The 22801-nt window shown below is 37.4% G+C and overlaps 1 protein-coding gene across 11 annotated transcripts in view; it reads right to left on the bottom strand.

Annotated features, from left to right (window-relative positions):
- Nucleotides 1–22801, bottom strand: part of UNC80 (unc-80 homolog, NALCN channel complex subunit) — a 229246-nt gene that overhangs the window by 105843 nt on the left and 100602 nt on the right. For 5 of the 11 annotated variants that reach the window (XM_054549776.2, XM_054549783.2, XM_054549777.2 and 2 more), the window contains exons 23-27: nt 21925–22137; nt 16776–16947; nt 13803–13936; nt 6648–6813; nt 510–713 (exon numbers count right to left, since the gene is read on the bottom strand). In XM_054549776.2, the coding sequence (XP_054405751.1) occupies nt 510–713; nt 6648–6813; nt 13803–13936; nt 16776–16947; nt 21925–22137 (889 nt within the window). The remainder of the gene's footprint in view (nt 1–509; nt 714–6647; nt 6814–13802; nt 13937–16775; nt 16948–21924; nt 22138–22801) is intronic. The other 6 variants (XM_054549780.2, XM_054549781.2, XM_054549782.2 and 3 more) reach the window with 3 other exon arrangements.

Genomic DNA, 22801 nt, shown 5'->3' with positions numbered 1-22801 from the left:
TGGTTGTTCATACTGTTAAATAGAGACTTTAAAATATAGAGAATCTTTAGATAGTCCTCCCCAAGGGAATTATATTTGACATTGAATGTTCTGATCAAAAGAATGAATACACAAACATCTGAATTTCAAAGACTGTCCTTGTCATTAAAGTGTTTTCTTTCCCTAATGAATACTCCACATCCTTGCTGCTCAAAGTGTCGTCCTTGAATCAGCAGCATTGGCTCCACCAGAAAGCTTGTTAAACACGTAGAATCTCAGATCCCCACCCCAGATCTGCTGAATCAGAATCTGCATTTTAACAAGCCTCTCCAGTGACCCATATGCACATCAAGGCTTGAGCTGCCTTGCTCTACCAAGGGTAGTATGGTTTTCAGGCTGAACAGGTTGTCTACCCTATGGCTCTGCCCTCCATCTATTTATGTGTAAGAAAATGGACTTCAGCTCTTTCGGGACTTGGGCCCTGTCTTCCTACCCCCCACGTCCCTGCACACCCCACTCCTCTATGTTACCTAGGTCAGTGACAGTGTCCCTGCTCTGGGACAGCTGCAGCTCCTCAGCCTCAGACTCTGAGTCCTGCCGTGATAACTTGCTGCTCTTTAAGCTGCCGACCCGGCGAATGCTGGACAAGGAACCCCCCTTCTTCACCTGGAAACTGCGGGTTCCTTTAATCTGGAGCAGGCGAGAACCTCCTATCCTGATCTTCCTGCTGGGAACTGTATTAAAAGAATAAAATAGGGCTTTTTCCCCCCTAGTGTTCCCCAGCCAGTGTTATATCCATCTCTCCCCAACTTGTCCCTGATCAGCCTCCTCTGCCGGCCTGGATGAGCACTCTGGACAAGGAGCTTCTCCCAAGCCCCCAGTCCTGCACGAACCACCAGGAAGGGCTGGTGCAGCTTCTTTCTTGGACACAAAGCTCATCGGAACTGGGAACAACCTGCTCTCTTTCTGGCCCAGGTTTCACAAGCATGAGTGTGCCTTTGAGGCAGCATCAACTAGGACTATTAGTACACTTGTATCACGGGATTCCTTGATTCAAGAGAACCACAAACCATTTGTTTTTGCTTTCCTTTCGAAATGGGACTTACAGACTTCTGTAAGCTGTCACGTAAACCCCTTCATTTTGGAATACCTCATTCAGAAATAAGAACCAAAGGTGCTTCTCTCTCCAACAGTCAGCAGTGGCTTCCACTCTGCTCCTCAGAAAAGGCACTAAACAATCTGTTTTCACTGGGGTGCTTTAGGTGAGCATGAGTGTGAAATGGCTCCTCCATTTTCAATGCACTTAATGACTTCATACTATCCTCCTCTCAGTCAAAAGGCTGGGTGAGATGTGATTCCAAATGGTGCAACCCCCCCTGAGCCATACTTATAACAGTCTATGCATACCAAGAAGAATATGCATTATTCATCTTTAGTGTTCTGGAAGAAATAGTAATCAGTGAGGAAAATAAAAGGGTAAAAGAAATGCATTTAAACTTGAACCTATCTTTCTTTAAATCAACAGCATCCTTATTTTCCATAGTCATATACACACCTCCTTCCTTTTCAAGATTTGGTGTTTTCACACATTGATTTTATAGGGGTGGGATAAAGTAAGTTTTCAGGGTTTAAAGTCCATTACCAGGAAGGGGCCAATTTTATAAGCTTACCATCTTAAGACATGAACGAGTTTCTTACTAATTGTTTAAGGCACAGTTATTAATATTTTAAAATTCCCAATCAGAAAGTTTGCATGTTAGTTTCAGGTTTCTCATTCATGAGAGAGTTAATATGTGACTGTGATAGAACTTGTATAACTAAAACATTAGCTAAATGTATACTTTTAATGCCACTTAAAGGAGGTCAGAAGAATTCCTGCTGAATAATGTGAAAGTTCTGATTTACTGTTGTGATGAAGAAAGATTAAAATTATCACCATGCAGCTGGTAAAGGCCCCATGGAGCTCCCTGAACACATCTGAGTAGAATTTCACATCTGGATGGAATTTCTTGCAGCACAGTTAGACAAATCCCACAAAGACCATGAACCATAATGCTGCATTTTAATTATAGCACAAAACTCACACACTATACTTTTCAATATTTTTTTATGTTTAATTGAGACTTAATCACCTATCTGAAATACGTTTGAAATAGAAAATAATTAAAATTTTGTAATGACTACGAGTGCAATTTCATGTCTAAGTAGATTCGGAAGTACAGAAAATATTAAACAGATAATTCTTAGATTTTTACAGAGGCACACACTAATATTCTTTGCCCAATTTTATGACACTTTTTGGCCTACAGATGCAGCAAAATAAACTCAAATTAATGTAATCAGAAAGAAATTTAATTTTGAGAGCTTGTTCCACCAAAAAGGATAGTTGGAGATATCCTATAGCACTGAAAAATTACAGTTCAGAATTATGGCACTGGTTATTTACAAGGGGCACAGCAGTTAGAATTTATATTTGGTATTGTACATGAAAAACATCAGTTGAGATTGTGCAGCACTGAATTTTAGCCTTTATCTCCATGACAACAAGAACTAGTACAAAAGTGAAACAAATCCATCTAAATTGGATAAAACATCTTTGGCCTTTTCTTTCACCTCACATTGTATCAATTAGCAAGTCCTGCTGGCTGTACATTTCAAAATATCATAGGATTTTGACAGCTCCATCCCCTTTTTCCCTGGACTAATGTAACTACATAATTGCTTCACCTTTCCCTCTACTCCCATAGATTAAGTCATCTTTTAAATGCATACATCATAAACAAACACCTTATATCACATTTCTGGTAAAACCTACGAACAACTCTAATGCACTTAAAACAGAATTAAATTTCTAACCACATCTACCAGACCCTGTTTGCCCTTTGCATACATTTCCGACCCATCTCCTACTATTCTAAATGATTATTTCACTTGAATTTTTCCTGGTAGAATCTGAATTGTCCTCAGGGTGTTTATTTCAAGAACTGGCATCTTCAGGTTTTATAAAACCAAATGGTATAAAATTCTAAAAACTGTAATTAGCAGTGTCTCTATTGTCTTCATTTTCATATTGGCTTTAGTAGATGACAGCTTGTCAAATGGATTAAGGAATATTTAGGAATCTTTGGGAAGATTTCCATCAACTGATTAAGGACATTTTATGGATATATTCTCATTTAACTTATAGCTCCAGTTTTCCATTATTTGTTTATTAAACAACTTTCATATATTAACATAACCATTCTGTGAGTAGAAAAAATATTCAGCATTTGAGTGTTGAAATATTAAAGCCAATTTACATAAATAATAATCATCAAATTAAAGTTCTTAAAATTAATCAGATATTTTATTTTATAAAATGGTGTAAATTTTACTCTGCTGAAGTTTAATTGTGTAATATTAGGAATTATCTACTATCTTAAATATAATTACCACAATAACTTTGAATGAGGAAAGACAAGACTACCTTCTAAATTAAAATCTGTTTGGGATATGTTTAAAAGAGGGAAGCTTCTCATCATATGCAGTATAATTGTCTGAAGTAAGTAATATTTGAAAAAAAATTCATTTGATACTTCTTCATACTCAAAAATTGCTCAAGACTTGACTTATCCTTCCTGCAACATGGCCTCTTTTGGCCATAAATTCAATAGAATATGATATATGATTATCTGTATTTTTAAAATGTTGTGAAAACATTTTGATCTTGAACTATTCAAACTTTTCCCAATGTATATCTATTCCCTTTTAAATATTGTGTGTTTTCTCTAAACAGGTCTATTCCTTCTAAGAATCATTCATTTGTTGTTATCCAAAATTTATTGAGTCATTGTCCATAGGATGCTAGAAAATACTTCAACACATAAAATCATTTTTGACTCTTCTAGCAAATGTGCAGATGTTCTTTTAATTGAAATTCATTGGAAAAACATGGAAGGGCAATGGAATTTTTAAAATGGCAAAATCAAATACTGAAGTTGGCAGTTTAAAGGAGGCTCTAGAGGGCAACTTAAAACTTTGCAATCTTTAGTTCATAGTTAGGATTTTCTATGTGGGTTCTAATCTAGATGCTTATTATGGATATTTAAAAATCCAACAACAATGGCTATTTATTGTGTACCTACAATTCACCAGGTATTAAGTTTACACTTCATTTGCACTGTCTTATTAAAAGTTTTCAACATCACAATGCAGTAGGTGTTAACCCAGTTTTACAGAAAAGAGAACTGTGGCTTAGAAGGTAAATAACTTGGACAAGGCACATAGTGAGTTACTATATTTCACTCTTTTAAGATACACAACTTGTTCACATTTTAACATATCTGGAAATTGGTATTTGTCATGCAAGAGATGACATCTTATGATCACTTGCACCAGGTAGCAGTTATGACACCTTTGTTATTGCTTGTCTGTGTGAAAATGTAAAGCACCAGCAAAAAGTTAAACAGAATGAGTGACAGGATCTTTTAACCCTAAGGAACCAAGTGATAGTGAAGGGTAGGTGGGTGGGTGAGGTGGGTAAGTCAGATGTGTTTAGCAATATTCCTGAAGACAGACTAAAGGTGGGCTAACTTCATATGGGTGCAAGTTGGCTTAAGTAATTAGCACAAAAAACTTTACTTCTTTTATGAATCCATTTAAGAAATGATGCATCACTAACATTGTGATGGCACAGAGGACATTATCACACATAGAAACATAGACATTAGATAACTGTGAGTTGAAAAGTAATTAAGACATTTAAACTCTGAGTTGAAGATGGTTTACAAAAACCTTAACCAGTTTATATATATATATATATATATATATATATATATATATACAGGATTGCACAAGAATGATATATAATAATAATAATAGTAAACTACTTCTAATTAGGTCTGAATGTCCTTTTTCAATAAGAATAAAAGACAAGCAGCTGGGCACAGTGGCTCACACCTGTAATCCCAACACTTTGGGAGGCCGAGGCGGGTGGATCACCTGAGGTCAGGAATTTGAGACCAGTCTGGCTAACGTGGTGAAACCTCGTCTCTACTAACAATACAAAAATTAAGAAAATGTGGCACATATACACCATGGAATACTATGCAGCCATAAAAAAGGATGAGTTAATGTCCTTTGCAGGGACATGGATGAAGCTGGAAACCATCATTCTCAGCAAACTAACACAGGAACAGAAAACAAACACCAAATGTTCTCACTCATAAGTGGGAGTTGAGCAAAGAGAAACATGAACATAGGGAGGGGAACATCACTCACCAGGGCCTGTCCATGGGTGGCAGGCTAGGGGAGTGATTGCATTAGGAGAAACACCTAATGTAGATGACAGGTTGATGGGTGCAGCAAACAACCACAGCACGTCTATACCTATGTAACAAACATGCATGTTCTGCACGTGTATCCCAGAGCTTAAAGTATAAAAAAAATAAAAATAAAAGACCTAGGGACAGAGGGACAGAAACATGGATGACCAAATTAGGCCAAGGTGTGTATGTGCATACAAGTGGGTGAATTTAAGTTAATTATAATGGAAATGATATGTACAGATGGAAAATACTGAACTATTTTTAAAATACCACTGTCTAGAAAACATCCTTAGCCAGGCCAAAAGAAATTCTGTAAACGCTGTAACACTTTTATCTTTCTTAAATAACACGGTTCCATAAATAACTTTTCTAGGTCATTCTTATCTATTGAAAAAATTACAAGCAACCTGTAGGCTGAGTATATTACTTGAAGACTCACAAAGTAGTCTCCCATTTAAAAAATCAAATATAAAACCTTCACATCTGGTTAATATCTGGTCTATTCCATGGTTATGGAACTTGTTTAATGTGCATTTAGCAATGCAGAAAGACTGTAGCTGTTCTTTCTGTCTTCATAGTTTCATAAAAATGATTAAATAAGCCTAGTGCTTTATTAATTGATGAGATTAGCCCTACAAGTGTTTAGCAGAGGTGTAGCTTTTAAAACGAGATTCTATTTACCAAATTAGTTTCACATTAAGTAATGGTCCCCAAGAATTTCATACGAATAGATGCCATTGATGTTAAGATAATTGAGAAATATAATATTATTTTTTCTCATTTTATTATGTTTTACATTTTAATAAAAGCTTATTAAGAAAAGAAAAAAAAATACAAAAATTAGCCGGGTGTGGTGGCAGGCACCTGTAATCCCAGCTACTAGGGAGGCTGAGGCAGGAGAATCACTGGAACCTGGGAGGCGGAAGTTGCAGTGGGCCAAGATTGCGCCACTGCACTCCAGCCTGGGAGACAGAGTGAGACTCTGTCTCACAAAAAACAAACAAACAAAAAAGCAACAAACAAACAAAAGAAACCAATAAAAGACAAGCTAAGTGATAAGAAAGTATTATGTAAAAGTTCAGTTGGGAGTATTTTTCTTTTCTTATTGGTAAATCAAATAATGGTTCATCTTATAGCTTTAATGGAATATGGAGAGTTTCTGAGCTGGAATTGGAAGCCAGGCCTCTCTGACTGCAGAGACCAGCTTCTAACAAGCATGATTTTCCATCATAATGCCTACACAGTCAGTATTGTAGGAAATCAACAATTTGGGTACACAATTTTGTAGTTTAGACCCCAGTACAAATATCCTATGAGAAACGAGAAACCCTGAAACATGAAGGAACCTTTGTGTTTCCATACCTTTCTTCTCCTCGACTCCTGTATCTGATTTGAGAGTGTGGCTGCTGCTGTGAAGAGAATCTTTTGAGTCTTCATTTTCGTCCAGGACCCCAGCAAAGCTGATCTTCCTCTCATATCTGTGCCGGTCCAACTCGGGATCCAAACGAAGTCTGCAGCTCTCCAAGTCCTAAAATGCCAGTGAGGAGCACATGAGCGCTGGCATCTTCCCAGCACTGCATTGGTCTCGCGGCAAGCCTCCCTCCATTTTGAATTATACACAACTGCGTTTATACAGCCAGATTCCTTTATCTGACGCTAATTTTAGACTGTGACCATGCAAAGCTATTCTTGACTTAAAAAATAAATAAAATCTTTCCTAATTCATAGTATTTTTCCCCTTTTCCTCACATGCTTTACCTTCCAAAAGCATAGGCCTTGATCCAAATCCACAACTATCTTCCTTACCTTCTAACTCTTTGTCCACAGTTTTGGCTGCATCTTTGGCCTTTATCTATTATTTAAAAATCATGCATCAAGCATGGATGCGTTAGGTACTGAAGGATAAATACGGAATTTTTTTAATCTTCAAAGGAACTCAGAATCCCAAGATAGAAACTGAGAAGGCAAACAAGTGATAAATTTTAAGACTGAGAGTAGGAGCTCGAAAATCAGACTCGGAACTGTGCTCGACAGAATAATAGCCCCACAGATGCCCTAATCCCTGGGACCTGTGAATATGTTGCCTTATATGGCAACAAGGATTTTGTAGATGTGATTAAGGCTAAGGAACTTAAGATTGGGAGATTATTCTGGGCTAGCTAAATGGGCCCAATCACAAATCCTTAAAAGTGGAGAGCCTTTCCAGGCTGTAGTCAGAGGAAGCTGTGGCTATGAAAGAAAGATGAGAGAGATGCGATGTTTCTAGCTATAAAGATGGAGGAGTCGGGCTCGGTGGCTCACACCTGTAATCCCAGCACTTTGGGAGGCTGAGGCGAGCAGAATACCTGAAGTCGGCAGTTTGAGACCAGCCTGACCAACATGGAGAAAAAACCCCGTCTGTACTAAAAATACAAAATTAGCCGGGCGAGGTGGCGCATGCCTGTAATCCTAGCTACTCGGGAGGCTGAGGCAGGAGAATTGCTTGAACCTGGGAGATGGAGGTTGTGGTGAGCCGAGACTGCGCCATTGCACTCCAGCCTGGGCAACAAGAGGGAAACTCTGTCAAAAATAAAAATAAAAAATAATAATAATAAAAAGATGAAGGAAAGGGCTGTGAGCCAAGAAATGTGGGTGGCCTCTAGATGATGAATAAAGGGTGAGGAAACAGATTCTTCCCTAGAGCCCTAGGAATGGATGCAGCCTTGCCAATGCCTTGATTTTAGCCCAGCAATACCTGCCTTGGATTTCTGACCTCCAGAACTGTAAGATATGTTTGTGCTGCTATAAACAGCTAAATTTCTGGTAGTTTGTTACAGCAGAAATATAAAATGAATAAAGAGTTGATGTTTGAGTTAAGTCTTGAGGATTAAGTAAAGATAGTTTGGCAAACAAGTGGGGAAAGGCAGTTCAGCCTTAAGAAGCCTCATGCCTGAAGGCCAGAGGCTCAAAGCAGTATCACACATTGGGGAAATTTCTTACTCCCTTCTAAGAGGATTTAAGTATGACAGGAGTTCCATCACCATCTGAGGCTGAGCACAATGATCTCATATAATAAAGTAAGCCTTGAGGAGAGTAATTACTTAATAGAAGTTTGGTCTCTGAGGCCCCAAATTGAGAATTTGACTTGTCCTGTGAATAGAGATTTGTTTATCCTAAAGATCACATTTATTCTTTTTTATTTTTAATTTTTTAATTTTTTAATTTTTTTGTAAATACGGGGTCTTGCTATGTTGTCCAGGCTAGTCTCAAACTCTGGACCTCAAGCGATCCTCCCACCTCAGCCTCCCAAAGTGTTGGGATTGCAGGCATGAGCCACTGTGCCTGGTCAAGATCATATGTAATTATTAACTTATAAAGTACTTTTGGAGTACCTAAAAATATATATAAAATTCTAATTTTATTTTTATACTGTATTTTTCTAATTATGACATAATAAACCCTTAGATTCAAATAAATATAAAAAATAAAAATATTTTGTAAACCCAGTTTGCACCAAGATTAAAATCTTATGCTTTTGATTGTCATCAATAAGATAAAATTTTAGGCTGGGCATGGTGGCTCACACCTGTAATCCCAGCAGTTTGAGAGGCCAAGGCAGGCAGATCACGAGGCCAGGAGTTCGAGACCAGCCTGGCCAATATGGTGAAACCCCGTCCCTACTAAAAATACAAAAATTAGCCGGGCATGATGGCAGGTGCCTGTAGCCCCAGCTACCCAGGAGGTTGAGGCAGGAGAATCAGGAGAATCATTTGAAACTGGAAGGTGGAGGTTGCAGTGAGCCAAGATCACACTACTGCACTCCAGCCTGGGCAACAAGAGTGAAACTCCATCTCAAAAAAAAAAAAAAAAAAAAAAAGAGATAACATTTTAGAGTCTACATTTTGTTTCTTGTCCTTTTGACTTAAGAACAGAAGTTACATTTTGACTCAGAAAATTATATCACACCTAGAAAAATATAGGAACTACATGGAATCTATTTTACCATCATCAAGAATATTCCATAAATGTAATTGCTTCCCTGAAATTAATCCCTTTTAGAAAAAAAATAACCTAATCTACCTTCCATTGTGGTAGCCAAATCTAATGAGGGAAATTTCTTAGTTGGGATAAGAAGCAATCATATAATAATTCTGATTCACAAAAGTAGTTCTCCTTTCCAATTTCTTCTTTTATCTGCTTGTCCAAATCCTACCTAGTCTTTCAAAGCTACATTCAAATATGACCTCTTCCTAGAAGATTCATCAGAGCTATTCAGCCCCTTCTTTGGCTAGCCATGGCTCTCTGCTACTTTCTCAGGGACCCTGTTACGTTTTGCTTCAGAAAGTAATTTTTTGTATGTTGGTGCTCCTGTTACAATATAGTTATCTCTGTATCACCTTCATCCCCACCCCTGCAACCATCACACCACCTTGCTCATACTTTATTCTCAATAAATATTCATTAGTTATGTCTTGGTAGCTATGAATTGTGTTTTGCTTCTGATTTTTTTAACTTTAGAAACCTTTGAAATCCAGTGTTTTTTTTGTTTTCTTTTTTTAAAAAAAAAAATTTTAATTTAATTTTAAGTTCCAGGATACATGTGCAGGACGTGTAAGTTTGGTTTGTTACACAGGCAAATGTGTGCCATGGTGGTCTGCTGCACCTGTCAACCCATCACTGAAGTATTGAGCCCTGAATGCATTAGCTATTTATCCTGATGCTCTCCCAACCCCCACCCCCACACCACCAGACCCCAGTGTGTGTTGTTCCCCTCCCTGTTTCCATGTGTTCTCATTGTTCAGCTCCCACTTATAAGTGAGAACATGCGGTGTTTGGTTTTCTGTTCCTTCGTTAGTTTGCTGAGGATAATAGCTTCCAGATCCATCCATGTCCCTGCAAAGGAGATAATCTCATTCCTTTTTATGGCTGCATAGTATTCCATGGTGTATATGTACCACATTTTCTTTATCCAGTCTATTACTGATGGGTATTTGGGTTGATTCTATGTCTTTGCTACTGTGAATAGTGTTGCAATGAACATACACATGTATGTATCTGTATAATAAAATCATTTGTCTTTAACCCACCTTGACTTAATTTTTGTATAAGGTGTAAGGAAAGGGTCCTATTTCAATTTTCTGCATATGGCTAAGCAAGTTTCAGCAGTATTTTTTTTATAACCTGATTTGTTAAATTCCGTTGGCATGGTTGGTACAGCCTCTAGCACAAATATTGCACGAAAGGACCCAATATGCTGTTTTCTGTAACAAACAAATGTAGACATACAGAGACCTCCTTACCACCTTCTTCTTTATTATTATAGACTCATCTATGCATTTGATGGGAATTACTGTTTTCATTACATGTTGCTTACTCATCATTGATTGGTCTCACTAATTCAACTGGGAAACATTTTAGTAGACCAGCAGTTTTATAAACAAAATTTCATTTAAAAAATATTCCTTTGTTGTTCTCAAGTTTAGAAGATAATATTTAGAAAAAAATTTGCTTATGCTGTTTTAGACTATAAATCTTATAAAAATGCTGCCTTTTCCTTTGTTTAGACATAATTTAATTGCATGGTTTACAAAGTGCTACCAGAAGTTGTTTCTTTGTGAGGGAGGGGGGGAAGCACACTAATTAAGTTACATTTAAGGATCTATCTGGGGAAAAAATGTCACTTTGGCTGTATTTATGCTTACTCTGTGGATTTACTGTTTAGTGCCATTTCTTAAAAAACTATGTAGCCTTAAAAAAGAAGGAAATTCTGACATATGTGACAACATGGATGAACTTTGAAGACATTATCCTAAGTGAAATAACAGTCACAGAAAGACAAATACTGCGTGATTCCACTTATATGAGTAAGTACGTAAAATAGTCAAATTTATAGAATCAAAGAGTGGGGGCCGGATGCGGTGGCTCACGTCTGTAATCCCAGCACTTTGGGAGGCCAAGGCAGGTGGATCATGAGGTCAGGAGATCAAGACCATCCTGGCTAACATGGTGAAACCCCATCTCTACTAAAAAAAATACAAAAAAATTAGCCGGGCATGGTGGTGGGCATCTGTAGTCCCAGCTACTCGGGAGGCTGAGGCAGGAGAATGGCGTGAACCTGGGAGGCAGAGCTTGCAGTGAGCTGAGATCACACCACTGCACTCCAGCCTGGGCAACAGAGCAAGGCTCCGTCTCAAAAAAAAAAAAAAAAGAGTGGAATGGTGGTTGCCAGGGACTTGGTGGGACGGCACAATGGGGGAATTACTTAATAGAAAGGCATAAAATTTCAGTCAAGGAAGATGCTCTATACAGTCAACAAGAACATATTATACACTTAAAAATTCATTAAGAGGAAAAATCCAATGGTAGGTGTTCTTACCACAATTTAAAAATAGAAAACAATTGCAAGAATTTCTGTGTTGGTAAAACATTTCAGTAAGTTAGAATGTGGCTTGAGTTTTCTTTACTATCAACTAGAGTTAGATAGCTGAAATGTGAGAAAAAGCTTCTTTCCCTCTTTATGTTATAAAGGCCACATCTTGACACAATACACAAACGTACAATGAAACGTACATGTTAAAAATGAAAATTCTAGTGTAATGAATAAAAGATTTCAGAGGCCCAATTAAAGGTGACATAAAGTAAAAATTTTCCTCTTGCTAACTGACTAACTGTAGGTTAGTCAAATTATATTAATCAAATTTAGAGGATTTGATTGATCTTTTAAAAATAAATTTGTTACAATAATAAGGACCATTAAACTCTAGTTTTATAGAATTGATAGGGAAAACAAAAATAACCTAGTCAAACTTTAGGATTCTTATTTTTTTTATTACAGTGGATCAAAATGGTGACCAATAACAATCTGAAAACTTAAAAGTAGATGTACTTTGTGCTTTTATGAAGACTTCAACATCATTAGAATGTTGATAGGGATAATACTGATAGAGGCCTACAGATGTGCTGAGTGGTGGCCTTGATTTGATTTTATAGAGTAGTCTCAATATAATAGTGAAAGTGACAATTCAGAAAATTAAAGATTCAGGTTATTATGAAATTACATAAGGGCAGTAGAAGAAACTTCTCTTTTCAATATCCAAATGGTAGTGTCACAGTCCAAATGTGGGTGTTTCTCTTGAGAGCAGACAGTTTACTCATAAATATTTCTAACTTGAAAATATCCACTTTCTGTTCTAGAGTGTGAGGCAATGGTCTTCCTAGAACTCTGCAAAACCAGAGGCAGAGGTGCCATGCAGTGACACCAGAACCCCCATTCTTTCACTCCCGTCCCCACCCCGCCTGGCCTTGCTTGGGACACGGCCTTGCTCATGCAGAGTTTGGTTTAAAAAGGAGGAAAGGTGGCCGGGCACGGTGGCTCACGCCTTAATCCCAGCACTTTGGGAGGCCGAGGCAGGCAGATCACCAGGTCAGGAGATCGAGACCATCCCAGCTAACATGGTGAAACCCCGTCTCTACTGAAAATACAAAAAATTAGCCGGGCACGGTGGCACATGCCTGTAGCCCCAGCTACTCCGGAGGCTGAGGCAGGAGAATGGTGTGAACCAGGAAGGCGGAGCTTGCAGTGAGCAGAGATCGTGCCATTGCTCTCCAGCCTGGGCAACAGAGCAAGACTCCGTCTCAAACAAACAAACAAAAAAAAAAAAAAAAAAGAAGGAGAGGTGGTGGATTGTGGATTGTAAAATTTGCTTTAACGGAAACACATAGATTTGTTTATGTAACAATTGCTCTGGGAGATAGTCTGGTTCCTCAGCTCCAGCTGGATGATACCTGTGATGAAAGAACCACTGGAAACTTGGTGCCCATTAGAGAACTAGGAGTGAAGGAAAATTGGCTCCAAGGTGTGCTCCACGCCACACACTCTGTGAACGTGCCTGGTTCTTGCATAGTGTTTATATTTATATCATTGGTTAAACAAATCAGGCCCTCATGGTACACCACACATGAGTGTATATGTATGCATGCATGTGTGTGTGTGTGTGTGTGTGCATGCACACACACACGCATGGTCTTATTTCTGTCTATCCATAATCTATAGGAAATGCTACAGAAATAACAATGTACATTTGGGGATTTTAGACACTAAATACTGGAGTACTTTCAACCATAATTTAAATGAGAACACTCATTAAGAAGCAAATTTCTATACAGATTTATGAGCAGTTGGTATAAAAAAATTTGTTGGTGAGTTCTGGAAAACATTAGCGATAAAACTCCTCATATTTTCAGAGTAAAGGAAGCTAAAGGCTCCTAGATATTCCCAGCATAATTAATAGTGATCAAAGAAACACTGTATCCAGTAGGAAAACCTTCACTGATTTCTAGATTGACTTTGGAGTTATTATTATTTGTAATGAGGAAAAGAGCATTTCTTTTTATGTTTCAAAATCCCTTGGTTGAATTTTTAAACTTATGTGATACACTAGCCATGGAACATTTAAGAAAACTGTGAATCTTGGAAACCCAGACACATGCCTGGCCTCTCCAAGTAACCTGATTATTAACATGCATGCTTTAACTTACCACCAGAGGCTCAGTGCGAGGTCTGGGCAGGCAAGAAAAGGTCTCTCGCAGGAAGGTGGTAATCTCCAGAAGAAGCTGACATGCTGCCATCTTCAAGGCAAAGGGGCAACCACATTTAGAGGGGTTCACAGTACCTATGAAATGAAAGTGTTCTTTCATAAGGAGACAAATCAACAAAAAATACAGAAATGCATAGTTTGATGGACATAGCTACACATGTGTAAAATCAAATTGCATATGAGAATGTTACCTATATATGTCCAACATCCAATTACATACGAGGACTTTATCTATATCTATGTAAGTTCAATTTACCTATTCCCTTTAGCATGATTTATGCACTACCATAAGCATCTCTCTTCCTCCATTTTGCAAATTCTACAGAGCGCTTCAGTATTAAAATATTGAACAAGTAGAACTAAATTATTTTTCTTAAAGCATCATAGAGTAACAAAATGCAGCTCCAACTAAACTAGAATACCTTTTAATGAAAACAGAAATGGGAAGTAATCTCGCAAGATTTCTACGCTGCTATTCAATCAGATTTAGACTATATATACGGCAGTGAACTAGATTTGGAGCTACAAAAATTCTGTCAGTTCATTTTATGAGGGATGTCTGTCTTGCTGTTTTGAGGGCAGTGAAGTTGTTTCAGCTCTAGTCCAAATGTGTTTCTGCAACAGAGACAAGACATACTTATTGGATCACATATATCATACAGTTTGTGCAAGCTAGCCTGTCAAATTAAGGCATAGCTATACTAGAAATGTGCAAATATTCTCTTTTGCTCTGCAGAATATTGACCTTTGAATTAGTAAAGCGTTGTATCCACTAGAAGCCAACTAATAGATTTTGCTCTAAAGACAGATAATGGCCACGGTAACACCATAGTGATTTTTTAAATTCTCAGAATTAGTTCTCAGATATGTGTCATCACAACTGATGACACAGGATGATGCAGAAATATATTGATTATTTAAGTGTTCAGAAAAAATCAAAGCCATGTAGAATTCTTTCTCTTATAAAAGAAAGGAAATGGTTATCCATTTTAAATGAATCAAGTCATCAAGCAATCACAATATCATTACATATGAACAGTCCTAAAAATATCTCTAAAATGTTTCCTGCGTGTTAGGCTTTCTTAATTGAATAGAATACATACTTCATGATTTCATTTGAAAATAGGTGGAAATTACGGTCTTTCTGTAGATATTTAAGCTATTGTTTTCTCAGGAAAACAATTTTCTCTCCCGAGTTAATTTGTTGCCGGGGACTTTGCCTCTCGTCAAGAATGGAAAAGACAAGCTTCTGTAGAATTTCCAGCCCAAAAGTTGCTTGCACCATAATCAGCTTTTAAATGCAAGATGAGCTGTGTATTGACTTGAAAGTGGAACTAGAAATCAGACATATCAATCTTATATATGTCTTATAGGGGCTATTTGACTAAATATTGTGTGGATATGCAACACTTTTTAAAAAATAATTGAACACTAGACATTCAGTATAGACTTTTGGATCTGTCGTTTCACTCCTAAGGTTATCATCCGGGCTTTTCTTACCAGTCCTGCAGACAATGAGCTTAGTCTTAGTCTAGGCTCTTTCATGGCTATCATATTAAATATCCTGTTATAATAAACAAGGATTGAGTTCTACCAAGTCTCAACAAAAAACTAATATTCTAGGCATAACATATTGGTAAATGACACTTATGCAGTCTAATGCAGATTCAAGTTGTTTTGGCCTAGGAGGATGCATGCATTTAATGTTGCTTCAGCTTCTCTCTGTTCTGAAGGGCCCCTGGAAGTTCCAGGATGGTTTAGAATGCCTTCTGGCTAGATGGGTCTTATGGTGGGCCTTCCCTAGGTTCTGTGATTGCTGGATAAACCTCATTCTAAGATAGTCTAGGCTACTGTAGATATCTTTGGGGCCAACCTTCATTGTTAGGTTGAAAGACTGACATAATAATTTGGTGTTTTGTCAATGGCTACATCAAGAAGATTTGCTCTGATTTGATAAGGTCTTAGAAGGGGCAACATGATTAAAAAATGCAAAAAAAAAAAACTTTGGAAGGAACGTGGAAAGGAAGATCATAAGAGTTTTTTTTGATTCTTATTTAGTCCTGCCTAATGTTACGCCCCATCCATTCTTTTACATTTCATGACTGCAACAATGCAGTAGGTCTGAATCACCTAATGAAGGACAACTCTTAACATGTAGTCAGGGAGCTTGAATTTCAAACCACAGGGGAAGGTCAGGAGGAAGAGATCTCACTATGTTCATTATATAAAGATACGAATTCCATAACTATAACTGGAATTTTGTATTCCATAAAAGGCAGTGGTGCATACACACAAAAGCTTGTATGGTATAGAACACATGTATGCACAAAATGATGTTGAAGAAGGATGTAATAGGAATCTTTTTGTCTCTACTTTTCTATGATGAAATTCAATTCTAAATTTAATAAATAGGTACAGTACAGCAGACATTCACAGTTCTAGCAACCTCTGAATATTTTAATATTTCAGTGTCATGTTAAATACTATAATATACTCTGTTTAAAATTTTCAATATTTTAGTGATTTGGAAAATATTTCATATTCAATTTTATTTGGTCTGATTTTGTTTCCTGGAGCAATATAAAAAACACAAAATCTGACAAAATCTCTTCTAGGACAGTAAATTTTCCACAACTATAGTGCCTCAGAGATATTTTCTCAGAGAAGTCTAATACCAATATCTGTTTCATCAAAGACAAAAAAAAGAATAAATGTTCCATCTTGCCTGCAACTCCTTGCCCCTGTCTGTATTCTCTTTCTGGTTCTTGCCTTGTCTCTGTGTGGCTTTATGCACATGCTTTACACCCATGCACAGGGAAAAGAGGAGAAGGAGCAGTGGAAAGACATGGGGAGGTGGTAAGAATATGAAGGAGAAAAGAGAAGTATTAAGTGCTCCTAAAGCAGAGGTTCTTACAAGCAGGGGTTCTTGTAGTAAAGGGAGTCTCCTTACTGTCATCTAAAAAGTCTTCCTCCTCATCCTCCTTTCTAAGTCTCCTCTTGGTCTCTTCATCGTAAATGAGACCCAGCAGGTTGGCTGGGCTTTCACTTTCCCCGTGGCACAGCTCATTCAATCGGACGCCAATTGCCTACAAGGGGAAGGAAAACAATGAAAGAGCACAAACTAAGTCAAACTCTAAAATAGGCTCTCACATTACATCACACATAAGCAACCAATTAATGAGAATTATTTCCAGCATAAGCCTCTTCTGTATGCCACAGTGTTGTTTCCACCATATTTGCCAGTATGGAAACCAGAAACGGAAGAAATGGCTATCCCCAAGGTCATTCAGTCTAAAGACTTGTAAAAACTAGAATGACACCTTTGTATATTTGTACAAAAGTTTTTCTGAAAATATTTCCATTTACTCAAAGGTTATTTATTTTATAGATATGATACAAGGGAGTACACAGTTGCTTTTAATGGAGGATTTAAACATCAGAAGGCACAGTTCTTCAGAGTGCTTCTGATTATGCTATTTTTAATGAGAATGTCACTGTCACGCTAATGAGTTTAGAAGCTGGCAAGAATTCTGTTGCTGCAATTTTTTTCTATCTGTCATTATATATGTACTTATTGGCTTCTTTTATAGACCTTGTTCCTCTTTCCATAATACTTTATGAATTAGTAAGAAATGCTAACTTTTCTTTTTGTAGAGTGCCCAACAACACTAGAAATATGAGTTTTAATAACTCAGCACATGGACAATATTGGTTTTTACACGGTATTCTTAGAACTAACATCCTTGCTATCTGTTATTGAATCATCAGGCACTATTGTCTGGTTTATCAAAGGAATTTTCCACAAGAAGAGACAAAAAACACTATCTAATTTATTTTATTTCCAATTATATACTGCATGCAACAACAGAAGAGACACAGGCTCAGGAGCGAGAGAGAAAAAGTTAAACAGATCACTGAACTTGGGGTTTGACAGTTTGGATACTCTGTGTTTAAGTGAGAGCAAAATTCCAGCTAAGTTTCTTCTTTCTTTCTGTATCATACTTTGCAAATATTTAGAAAAGTTACTAAATTCTCAGCAAGTAAGAAAATATACTTACTACCAAAAACCAACATGCTCAAGCTCTCTAAGTGAAGATTATGCTCATACTCTTTAAATGAAAAGACATTTTTGAGTATCTTACATATCTGGAAACAAAAAGGTCTCCCTAAACTCTGGAATTAAGTGAGGAGCTAAAAACCAGGAAGCAAAAACCATACCAAGGAGAAAGCAGTATGTGGGATTCTAAAATTTTAGCTGCTAACTGGATACGTTTTAAGCAAATGAAACAAATCGTAAAAACAAAACCACCACCACTACAAAAAGACTTATCCTGGTGCTGCTATTTTGGAGATCCTCTGTTAAGGAGGAGACATATAATTATGAGTCTGGAATGGAGCCAACCAACTAAATAGTGAGACTCAAAGGGGAAAAATATCTACATTGACCATTCCAGGATGTTGTAACTAAGCAACTTAAATTAAGTCCACAGTTTATAAAGCTTAAAGGGCTGCTCAAAAAATGAAACTGTCTGGTGTAATACTATATGTTTAAATAATAATTTAGATCTCTATATCTCATCCAAAGCTAGAAAAATGCCTCATGGCTATGTTTATTCATCTCTTTCTTCATTCATCAAATATTTATTAAGTGAGGTAATTTGTTAGGTTTTAAATAGAACATAAAGTTGAGTAAGTTGTTATAGTACACTAGTACCTTTGTTTAATGTGCCTTAGTAGATTATAAGCCCACATAAGAAAGATTACTGTTTGGCAAATAGGAAGTTTAGAGGGGCTAGGAGGTTTGCCCAAGGTCACTCAGCAGGATTCAAACATAGGATGTCTGACTGACTATGTCTGTGTTTTTCCTCTCAATGAGCTTACAGTCTATTGAGGGATGTAATAATGTAACGAAACAACTCATTAACTGGCTAAAGATACTAGAAACACTTTATTAGCTCATAAGATAGATTAAATTCAGCTCAGAGAGGGAGAGGGTCGGGGAGCTGTGGGACTGGAAAACTACATTTTGGGTACAACCTGCCCTACTCAGGTGATGGATGCATTAAAATCTCAGAATTCACTACGATAAAATTAATTCATCTATGTGGTCAAAAACTGCTTGTACCCCAAAAGCCATTGAAATAAAAAAATAAAGAAATAAAGAGAAAATTTGTTCAGAGGATCACAGAAAATCTCACAGAAGGTCTCAAAGTTTGTGGACTTTGACAAATTGGTGTTTTGACTGATGGAGAATGGGGAGAGTAGACATTCGAGGGGACAGTCCTGAAAGATTTATGTTCATGGAAATGCACTATGTGCTCAGAGACTGACAGAGGGGTCACATAATTGAAGTACAATTTTGTGAGAGGAAATAATGTACAGGAAGGCTGAAAAGGTAGATTTGGATCAGATCCTAGAGTTCTTGAAGTTGAACTTCATTTTACATTCTTGAGAAGGATGAAAGGTAGTTTCTGAGTGGGAGAAGTAACCTGATCACTTATGCCAGGGACGTTGTACTAGCTACCCAGGAATGCTGAGACAAACATGGACTCTGCTTTCAAAAATTCATGTCAGAACTGGGTATTATTGAACGTACATTAGGAGGAAAGTATTTAAATACATATTCTTTAGGTACGTTAGCTCATTTCAGTTCATCAGTCATAATCTTGGAATGGTCTGAGCAAAGGTCGTGGAGAGGGCAGTGATGCCAGGCTAAGCAGTTTGGATTTTATCCTGAGGGAAAAGGAGGGCCACTGAAAGCATTTTAAGTGGATAAGAAACACACTCTAATTTGCATTGTAGCCTAATCACTCTGAGAGCAGTTTGGAGAATGAATTAGAGGGCGCAAGTCTGGAGGCTGGGAGATGAGGATGAATGTTGTATCTTGGGTGGGCTAGGCTGTAGGAAGATCTTTTCACTGACAGTGTGTAGGATGCATTAAATGAGAGAAGACTGTGAGGAGAAGACCAAATAGGAAAAAGGTTTAATCATTCAGATGAGAAGTCATGGGGATCTGACCTAAGGGGCTTCAGTGACATGAAAGAGGTGGGATCAACAGGGGAGGAGATTGGGATATGCTCAAAGGTTGGCATCTCAGATGACGGTGGTGTCAATAAGAATAGAAAGCTCAGAAGGGTTGTAGGTGGCAATGTGTTTACTTGAGGAGAAGGGTTTTATTTTGGAAGATTGAGTTCTAGGATATTAAGTGAATGTTTCCAAAGTGCAGCTGGCAATGTAGGTCTGGGATCTGAAAACTGCTATGGTTAGGGAAGTCTGTACTTACGGGTTACAGTTGGAAATATAAGAATAAATGTAACCCTGAAGTAAGTTATATAGGAAGAAATTAAGAGAGATCCTGGAGAATATCTGTTTATGAGGGAGGAGACAGAGGACCAGGAAAGGAGACAGAGAATTAGGCACAGAGATGCAAGGAAACTCTGAAGCATAAGGGTTTCAAAAAGACAAAGGACAAAAGACAGAGGTATGTGCAGTTGGCAGTGTCAAATGCTGCAAGAAAATCAGAAGACACTTGTCCTGAAAACACCTGTTTGTGAAATCTCATGGTCACAATCTCCCTATGAACCTGAAACTCTCGAATGCATAGCACTTAATGGTTTTCCTCTCCTGTAGGAAGCCAATGGGATTATCAATTGTGACTGTTGTTTCAGAGAAGCCTCTCAATAAGACCTTCCTTGAATAAGACAGGTAATAAATGGGGGGTTGGAACATCTCTCCACATTAAAGAGATTACTGGTGCCTCTATGTATCTCATGATACGCATTTCATTGACATTGCTTGACTTGTATAAACCCTCGTACTGTTAAAACCAAATATAATTAAATGCAGGATAAGTACAATGGAATCACATAATAACTTATCTCAATGATTTACAAAAATAGATATTACATAGGAGAAACTGTGTCTTCTCATATATAATGTGCAATCGAAGCCTGAAAAGGGCAGTGCTAAGTCTTGATCATCGACATTAGCATTAATAAAGTGTTCTACTCCAACATGTCATACACACACACACACACACACACATATACATATGTGTATCTTTTTAAACAGGATGTCTTCATATAGGAAAGAAAATCCAAAGAACAGCAAATAAAGAAGGAAAGACTGATACACTTACAGAAAGACTGCACACATACTGAATACAATTCACGCCTTTTGAATAACTTTGGCACTTTGCAAAAAAGATGTGGGTAAAACTGGGGGAAGAATACCTTAGTTGGTAAGCACATTGGTAGACACATTCAGCTGAATTATTAACGGAAATTATAACAGTTATTCCAAGTAATCTTTAAGAAAAGAGGAATATATGGAACCTCTTTATGTATGTTTATGTTCAGCTCTGTCTAAAATTAGCAGAAACAACTTGGTCCTCTTGAATTTCCTTTTATTCTTCACCTTTTTTCCTTCTATGGTAAAGAAGTTGTAGTTATTTTAAGGGTCCATTTTGTTAGAATTCCTAAAGAAGTTTCATTCATTCACTTTTAGATTTATTCACTTACTCATATGCATACAGACATATGTGTTTATGTGTGTGTGCAATTTCCAAAGGCTTTCAGGAAACTTAAAGGAGGCACATCAACAAAAGAGAAAATTTCATTAAGAAATTAGAAAAAATCAGTCCTACAAAATATAAATTAGAATAGAAACCAGAATAAGGGTGTATTTTACAATTATAACAATGACTTTCAAAAAGATAATTCTTGATGAATATAGCAATTAGAAGCAAGGCTTTGAAATCTAATCTGGGAGATGGAATAGTGGTTCCTCTACTTACTATTAATAGATATGTAAAATTTTATAGGTTGCTTGACCTGTATAAACTTCAGTTTTCTTAACTGTAAAACAGAGATAGTAATGTCTAACCTCATAGATTTATTGGGACGATTAAATGAGTTGTTTATTTTTCCCCAAAGTGTTTCCTTCAGTACCTGGTACATAACAAACACTCAATAAATTGTCTTCAAAACAAACACAATCAATCAAAAAATGACTCCACTTCACTCAAGCATCCTAATTGTTATAGAAGAAAACCGAAAGCTCACGTCTCCCCATTGGTAGAAGAGCTTGGCCGCATTCCACTGCAGCTTCTGGTTTCGCTTGTTGCCCACAATGGGAGAGCGTCCCCGGGAAAGGCCTTTCTTGGTGATGTTCACGTGGTGCCCTTTCATCCACTCTGGCCAGTTGCCACGGTTGCAGCGGTGAACAAAACGAGCACATTCCAGGAACAAGGCTGCTCTGGCCACCACAGGGGCTTCCTGTGTAGGGTTGTTTAGGAAAGAATAATGTGGGATTAATGAACAATAACTTTAAATTGGTCTTAAAGGGAATTACTGTGTATTTTTAGTTTATTTTCCTCTTCATGTTTTGATTTATTTTGGCCATATTTCCCAGGGTGGTGTCAGTATGGCCAACACAGTAGTGAGACATCTGGAAAGCAAAATCCCCCCCAAAAATGTGGATCTTGAAGGATTAGACATTTTAGGTAGGTTTCTGTGTTGCTTTCTCCTTCTTCTCAAGAATCTCAAGTAATTACATGTCTCCAACTTTGTATATTTAAGGGTGACAGCGATTTGAGTGTAGAGTGAAAGAGCGTTTAGTGAGGTCTTAAATATGAATTTTTTTTGAACCCTAAATTTTACATGAAGCAAACAAATATTCCATTTCTAGAACCAGTCTTATTTTAACCAAGAGTGTCAGAAGTAATTTTGTACCAGCAATAGTCTTTTGTCTATAACCATCCATATGTTCCAAAGAGGTAAAATTGGTTCTGCACATTTTGGCTATTAAAAAAAGGAGTTCAAGACCAGCCTGGCCAAGATGATGAAACCTCATCTCCACTAAAAATACAAAAAATTAGTCAGGCGTGGTGGAGCGTGCTTGTAGTCCCAGCTACTCAGGAGGCTGAGGCTTGAACCTGGG

The sequence above is a fragment of the Pongo abelii genome, chromosome 11 (assembly GCF_028885655.2).
Source record: "Pongo abelii isolate AG06213 chromosome 11, NHGRI_mPonAbe1-v2.0_pri, whole genome shotgun sequence".
Classification (NCBI taxonomy): domain Eukaryota; kingdom Metazoa; phylum Chordata; class Mammalia; order Primates; family Hominidae; genus Pongo; species Pongo abelii.
The sequence above is the reverse complement of the archived record's forward strand: the minus strand, read 5'-3'. Positions and strand labels throughout refer to the sequence as shown.